We start from the raw sequence: 8,362 nt of genomic DNA, 5'->3' as shown, positions 1-8,362 counted from the left end.
TACTGCTAAATTAGGGACGGCTAGCGCAGATAGCCCTCGTGTAGCTTTGCGCGAAATCTATAACAAACAAATAAATAACACAAAATACTTTAAGTATTTGGATAACACGTGGCTTACCATCATAATTAATTTTCCGTTACCATTCAGCAGACTAGTTGATTATTTATTTAGTTATTAATTTATTTTCCGTTACTATTCAGCAGACTAATTAATTATTAATTTAGTTATTAATTAATTTTCCGTTACCATTCAGCAGACTAATTGATTATTTATTTAGTTATTAATTAATTTTCCGTTACCATTTAGCAGACTAATTATTTATTTATTTAGTTATTAATTAATTTTCCGTTACCATTCAGTAGACTAATTGATTATTTATTTAGTTATTAATTAATTTCCGTTACCATTCAGCAGACTAATTGAATGAGTTACATCTAAACGAATATTTCTAAAAATGTTCAACATAAGTGTTTTTGAGACTATTTCTTTAGATAAGTGATATTTGCCAATACACCCCCATAAAAAAGCAGTACACTACAGCGATATTCGCCAATATATTCCCATAGAAAAGTAGTCAACTAAAGCGATATTCGTCAATACATCCCTATAGAAAAGCAGTCAACTACAGCGATATTCGCCAATACCTCCTCAATGAAGAGCAGACATCAACAACGATATTTCTCTGCCACTTCTCTCTTCAGAAGAGGAATACATTGGCGGGAAGATCATCTAGTACCAATCCAAGCATAATGACGATTCAGTATAGTTGTGGGTTCACTTATAAGTTATAAGGCAGCAATATATTACCAAATATACAAAGATATAATATTGATAAAATTGATGTACAATATAGTAATTAGTATAAGCACGATTCATTTCGTCACTAATGAGCAGACGCTGAACTAGGCATTATTAGAATTTTATTTTACTGAATTTTTCAACTATGAGCAAAAGAGCTTAAAAATAACTTGAATAAATAATATAATTATATAATTAACAATATTGAGTGGGAAGTACTGTAAACGACATGCTTAAAAATGCACATCATATCTTTATAGTGAGCTGTAGTAATTTACCCGTTTCTTGTACATACAGCGCATGCTCTTGAATCACTGGTTCTGAGTGATTTCTAGCTTCTAATCACTGTATGATTTTTACTAATTTTGAACATTTAGCTGCAAGACTGCGATATATTCTCAGAAAAATATTTGAAAAAAGAATAAACAGTGTAGGTGTACGCACGTGCAGGTATATGTTGTAACAAATGGTTTCCACTATGTAAATGAATATACAAACCTTCGGTATAACTACACCTGCTTTGGTTGCCTTTATCAAGTTGGTAAAAGTGACTTCAAACACCAGTCTCATGTATGATTTCTTGTGATCTTTGAAGTAGATAGACAGATATTAAATGACAAGCAGAATTTCTGGACACGTTTGACCGATATTTGAACTAATTTTAACAAAAAACAGTTGAAAGTTACATACCGTTCTTCACAGTCTCCCATTTTCTTTTTTTCTCTTTTAATGGTCAACAGCCTTTTCGTGGTTTATCTGTAGTTGATAATTCTCTACTTTAGTCACCGGCTTTTAGATACACTGGAAGTTAGTGCAGCAAATGACGTCACAGAGGGTACGATCAATAAGCCGCCAAGCCCATTTGTACTGCGGGAGTGTCTGCTCCCTCCACCAATCCGCGAAGCGATTTCATAATCAGAATAAGCAATGTGAGTCAGCAGCGAGCAATGCTGGTCTAGGAAATACATTTTGCTTTCCTATTGCAACATGACGTACAGCATGTATTAGATAAGTTCTAAACGTCTGTTCATGAAATATAATAACATATGACATGTTAAAGCGGATTTAATTGTTACTAAATACGTAAATAAACTAACTAGTGAATTATTAGATAAGTTCTAAAGGTCTGTTCATGAAATATAATAACATATGACATTTTAAAGCGGATTTAATTGTTACTAAATACGTAAATAAACTAACTAGTGAATTATTAGATAAGTTCTAAAGGTCTGTTCATGAAATATAATAACATATGACATGTTAAAGCGGATTTAATTGTTACTAAATACGTAAATAAACTAACTAGTGAATTATTAAACGCTGTTATAAAGTTACAGCGTGTCGCTACGATAGATTGTTTATTGCGATTTGTTGAAACGCGTTCAATTCTTACAGTTAATACGTGTACAACATCTGAAATTCTAAAGGATTTATGTTAAAAAAAAACTCCAATTAGCGTTCGAAAAGTGTACGTAGAAATTTGTTAGTCTTTTTAGAGATGTAAATTTCCCTGTGGAAATTAATGGAATGTCTTAACGGCAAAGAAAAGCAATTAGCATTAGATTAGAGCCTTTCTAGGGTGCAATCAAAATACTACGTAATAGTTTTACACATTTATCTATGGAGATATTAAACTTCGTCTTGTAATGTATCGTCCCCCAACCCTACAACTAATGGCTCGATCCGTGAAAAGTCCTCAACAATGTTTGAGTTAGCTTTTGATAATTATTTTTGCTATAAAAATCATTTCATCGTATATATATAAATACATATATCATATTAGCTTTATCGCATACTAACTTTCCTGCCTTCGAAGTGTGAAAGCTTGATACGGTCAGTAAGCAAAACAAGTGTTACAGGAGTGTAGTGCAGCTACACGACTGTGGACATTATTTACACTCTGGGTAGTTTATAGTGATAGTTCTGCTGTCTACGTGTTCCTTAATGTGTAATAAAAATAGTGAAAAATATACACAAGAGCTCATAAATCAACTTAGGGCATGATGCTGGGTAAAACAAAATACGCGGCCTATCTAACTAATGAATAAACATTTGCTGTAAAATTCATATAACGCTAGAGATGTAGTTACCGGATTGGATTTCATTCATTTAAGTCGCACGCTGAATCGTTTTTTGGTCGCACCTTTTTTCACACTTTGTCAGTACACACCAAGTAAGAAAGTGATACTCGATAGTAGCCAACGTTAGCTTTAGGATCGCAACCCTATTATTCGGAACAGACCTTTACTTTACAGAACCAATCAGATTCTTTAAAATATACGGTGGTAGTTTTTCCTTTCTAAAACAGCGGTAATAACTTCCTTTATACTGTTACGACAGCGGGGGTTACGTGACGCTAGTAACACGTCATATTCTCGAAGGTTCGTGAAGTCTCGAGCATTTACTAGATATGCGGTATTCTTGTGTATATAAGACCGGTAAGAAGTGATGGCAACAATGTGTAATTGAACTGCAGACAAAGATAGAGACGTACTGTTGAGTCAAGCATGTGAGTCGTTCGTTGTGAATTATAGCGTTTGTTATAGCGTGACTGTGGAAATTAAGCGTAATGCAAAGTTGTATTCAGAAAGAATAAACCAGTTTTATTTAAGAAAGGACTTGTGTCGCTAAAGTTTCTTCGGAAAGAATTTTTACGGAAAATTAACTAACGAACGGAGGTGTAACAATACTAACGTCATGGAATTTGAGTTAAAAGTTTTTTATCATCACCCCTATGCAATCGGTACAGCAGTGTCAAGCATCATCATTATATATTCTAATATCACGTGATGCTAAACACTCTTTAATTAGGCTTATTTCATAAAAGGTTGGCAATGAATAATCAATAATAACCGCCCACCCGTATGATTCTTTTGAAAACTTGAGCTAGAAACTACTAATCTAGTTTGCTTGGCCTAATAAATATTTATTTATCTACACGTACTTTCACCTTATAGTTTTGCTGCTCTAAATCAGCCGTATTTAATCTGAATGACAAAAAACTTAAAATGATCCACTTTTACTTTTAGGTGAAGCTTTAGTAAAAATGTTAGACCGATAGCTCAAGTGACTTTTTGCGTTGGCGTGCGCAAAATATTTCGTCAAATTTTTTGTTGAATAACTTTGCACATGTGGTTTATATTTACACCAAATGAGACACCTAATTGTAGGTTGTAAATATGTGTCAGTGTACCAAATTTAAAAAAATACATAAAAGTTAAGTATGGTTTTCTATCAAATAAAGTTTCCCTACTTTTGGTGCAAAGAAAACAAATTGGAAGAAAATCAAAATTGGAGATATTATATATCAGGTATTTCATAATGGATAGCCTTGAAATTTGGTATATGAAGTAAGAGTTCAGTAGAGCACATCCACTGGAAATATGTGTAAGTTTGGATTACCATAGTCTGAGCTACAGAAAGTGAAAAATCGCTAAACCATCACTCCTGTTAATAACACATAGTGTGTCCTGCAGGTTGTTTTTCGGTCGCAAAACACACCACCGTGTGTCTTGATTTTAATTCATGGAAATAATTTCATTGGTCTGAGAAATTCCCTAATTTATTAATAAGGACTTTTAAGTGAAAGTTGAGATCGAGGATTGCATAATAATACGCAAACCATACTATAACTGCTATATCCAGTGCCGACGAGCTTTTCGCACAGTACTAGAACTTATCAGAACGATTGGGATACGGCAAACATAGTAGTGTTTGAGATGCTATTTATATTAACAAATCGCTTGACAACAACTACAATAATATTACAATGTTAAGTTATTTACGTATCTACAGATGACTGAATAAGTTATATTAAAACGATTTTGAATATGTGAATCAACAAGCTACCTAACAGTCACAAATGATTTAAAATCGTGGAGGGGTTGCATGCGTCAGAACTACATTTTAACATTTCCATTTCATAGATACTTTGACGCTACCGATATTGTCTGCTTTTGAGAAAGGTATTTAACAGCCCTTTCCGAAATAAAATAATCATACACTCAGATCATAAAGAGTTGTTTACATCGAGGATTCAGAATTTCCAAGACGGGGATATCCTTTGTACTTAATGGCACTGGAAAACAAAGGAATATGGATCAACTTGGGACACCAGGGTCATTCAGAAAGAGACCTGCAACAAGTTGTATCCCAGCTGTGGTAAACAAAGCGTAGTGTCTTGTAGCAGGTGAGAAACTAGATTGGTTATGGGAAGCACGCATGAATGGGTGGTGTACTCTGCACACCATAGCCTTACGACGGAGTCTTTTATAATGGAAACTTTACTGCAGGGCTATTGTCAAGATGCACAGTCATCAGATATAGAGCAGAGCTTGGTGACATGGATGGTAACGACGTAGTGAGGCTCAAAAATCGTTTTATATAACGTACTCAACCTCTGTATCTATGTAACGTGCAATGCGATAGTTAAAATAGAAAATAGCGGGGAAACTTTAAAATTCAATTATTGGATACAACACTTTATTAAGTATAAACTGTATATTAGAGAAGAAAAATTGTAAAATGTTTGCTACGCCCAGCACTCCCAGATTCAACTACATGTGGATAGTTGGCCGCAATTTCAATTTTGTCCAGTGAATACCAGTCATATGCTCTTCACTGTAGTTCCTCCACAAATTTTCAATTGTCTTATAATATTGTTTCAAGGCTTCGTAGTGGTAATCATCTTTGTAAATTCAATGAATTTCTGTTTTGGAATTTCCCAGAAAGCTACTCAAGGGCCATCTGTACATAATCGCCCTAATTTTAAAATAATAAACTAGAAGGAAGCAGCTAGTCAACAACACCTACCGCCAACTCTTGTCTGATCGAACAGCGCACTCGCGATCTCAAAGTGAGGAGTGTCTTTTTGTGGCAACAAGATAAATCTAAAGAAAAACTGTTTAGATGATTCTTACCAAGAATAACACTTTTACGGAGTGAATTGTGTAACCCGAATAATCCAGTCGTTATATTCCGCCAATCTGCGATCGCTACATCTATCGTAGTGCCCCCCCCCCCAGTAGCACAGCGGGATGTCTGCAGACTTAGCTTTGTGCTTAATCCCAAACAAAACAAACAATCGTAGTGAGACAGGGGTCGCTAGTTTATTCGAAATGTGCATCATAAAATTATTTAAATATTTCCTAGTTTTCAAAATTCTTATCATTAATCTCTAGAAAATAAACACACTTGAAAAGCATTTCACATACTGTACCATCCTGATTTGTTAAACTTAGTTCAAATTTAGAGTTATTGGAATCTATAAAACTCACATCCTTCTCTCGGGTAAAAACAAAAAGGCGAAAAAAGACGTTGGTCAAAAAATGGATTGTAAAAAGTTCTTCATATTTAGCATTTAAAATGAGCAATAATAATAGAGTAGTTTTTATATATAGGGCTGTATTCAAATTTATGAGTACGCTGCTCAACGAAGGCGCTATCGTCTGATATTGTCGTTCAACATTTTAAATTCCGACTTGCAAAACGTAAGTGTGTGTGTGTGTGTTTTGTTGTAGCAAAGCCACATCGGGCTATCCACTGTGTACACCGAGGGGAATCGAAACCCTGATTTTATCGTTGTAAATCCGAAGACTTGCCGCTATCCCAGCGGGAGGTGCAAAACATAAATAAAAATAATAATAATATACACATACAAATACACACATACAAATCTGGTTTCGGTTTTTTCTGGACGTTTCATATTTAATATTGATTCACGAAATTTGAGACTTTTTATGCGGCTTTGTTAAGACTTAAAGTGAAACTTTTGAAAGAAATTTGATACTAAAAATATCGGCCCGGCATGGCCAGGTGGTTAGGGCGCTCGACTAGAGTTTCGTACCAATAACAGAGCGTTTTTATTTAACTTCTAAGGTTCACTAATAACAATTTTTCAGCGTTAGAAGTCATTAACTAAATGATTTATTTTTTCGCTAAATTATATTACATTTTCACCTAACTAAAGAGAAAGACAGCCAAACAACGGATTTAAAATAACTACATGCCGTGGAATCAAAATACAGTCAGCGGTAAGTTTTATTTGACGATTTTCCTTGTTGGTTACAAAACAGAAATTAGATAATCCGTTTTAAAATCAAATACACTCTTAAAAAACGAGTTCAATCAATTAGAAGTGAACACCGAAGACTAGCATATATTTCAACGAACTATTTGTTGGCAGTGAAATATATTTACGGACTTGTTTGAAGTTAAGCACAAAGCTTAAACAATGGGCTATCTATGTTCTGCCCACTACGGGGTTTTATGCGTTGTAAGTCCGCAGATATACTGCTGTGCCACTGGGAGGCATTTACGGACTTGCAATGCTTAAATCCTGGGTTCGATTCGCCGCGGTGGACAGACTGCAGATAGCAACATAACTCTTTAGGTAAATACTGAGTTATTATTATTAAACATAGTAAACATTAATCAGTAATCCTCGACTGCCTAATTTCCACAACTGATGAGATTCGTAACACAGAAGAAGAAAAAACCAACTGGTCTCCTCACGAAAAATTACTATAACACAGTTACTTATCCTTACCTGGAAGATTTTTTAGAGTAGATTCAAATAATCTGCAGATAATATAAGATCATGACAATTTTCAAAATCCATTACTGGTACCATAAGCTTCTTTAAGATCCATATAGAGCAGAACACAGTCTCTTCCACATTCATTGTGGTCGTGGCAATTAATACAGCTGGCGAAACAGTGAGACCACAAGGAGAATCCAAGAACAGCAACAACATGTGAGACTCTTGTCACACCAACCAGTTGAACTACATTCCAATGAAGAAAGCCGCCAACTACAGTGGGATGATACCACACAATATGCCAAGAGAAAATAAAGAAACCTTCCACATCCAAGCTCAGAAATCTCAGAAAAACAACACAATAAAAAAGAAGAGTGCCATCTGAAGAACAGCAAAAATAAATAAGTTTGGACATCCAAGTTTAGAAACCTTCTAAGCAAACTTAAGTTGAATTTAGTAGAATCTGGTTACGACTAATGGGGAAAAAACCCGAAACCGTCGTTTAAAGCTTAGTAGTCCAAACCATACAGCAGGTTAGTTAAATACTGCAATAATAATAACAATTTTAATTAACAAGACAAGGTAATTATATATTATTAATATATAAATAAATGCACGTGACAGTGTTTTTGTCATAGTTTTGGAAACCTACTAAGTTCCACTCGTAAACATGTAAACAAAATTATAAAATAGGTGATTACCGTGTTTTTCGGAAAAAAAGCCGCACCGGTGTATAAGACGCACCTTTATTTTGAAGACAAAGTTTTGGGAAAGAAAAAGCTACAGTCGCATTTGAAAGATTTTTATTGAACAAAAATTCAGTTTGATACCTTAAATATTAATATATATATTGTTCTTAACACAAAAGAGCTCAAAACATCAAAATAAGAAAATACCATAAATCAAAAAAAGGTTTACTGTTATTTAGTTTGGTTTAAAACCTACAAAATCTTTATTGCTTTCACTGTAATTTATTTTTTTATTATTTAGGGAGCATTATAAATAGTTATGTTTTTAAAAGAAAAA

General features: G+C 34.1%; 1 protein-coding gene across 1 annotated transcript in view; it reads right to left on the bottom strand.

Moving 5' to 3' along the window:
- The window catches only part of LOC106462925 (uridine phosphorylase 1-like), a 16,805-nt gene extending 15,190 nt beyond the window's left edge, over window positions 1–1,615 (bottom strand). The window contains exon 1 of the mRNA XM_013922893.2: window positions 1,489–1,615. Within this exon, the coding sequence (XP_013778347.1) occupies window positions 1,489–1,508 (20 nt within the window). The 5' untranslated portion in view covers window positions 1,509–1,615. The remainder of the gene's footprint in view (window positions 1–1,488) is intronic.
- Between the last annotated feature and the right edge of the window lie 6,747 nt (window positions 1,616–8,362).

This window comes from Limulus polyphemus, unplaced genomic scaffold (assembly GCF_000517525.1).
Source record: "Limulus polyphemus unplaced genomic scaffold, Limulus_polyphemus-2.1.2 Scaffold1284, whole genome shotgun sequence".
NCBI lineage: Eukaryota > Metazoa > Arthropoda > Merostomata > Xiphosura > Limulidae > Limulus > Limulus polyphemus.
The sequence above is the reverse complement of the archived record's forward strand: the minus strand, read 5'-3'. Positions and strand labels throughout refer to the sequence as shown.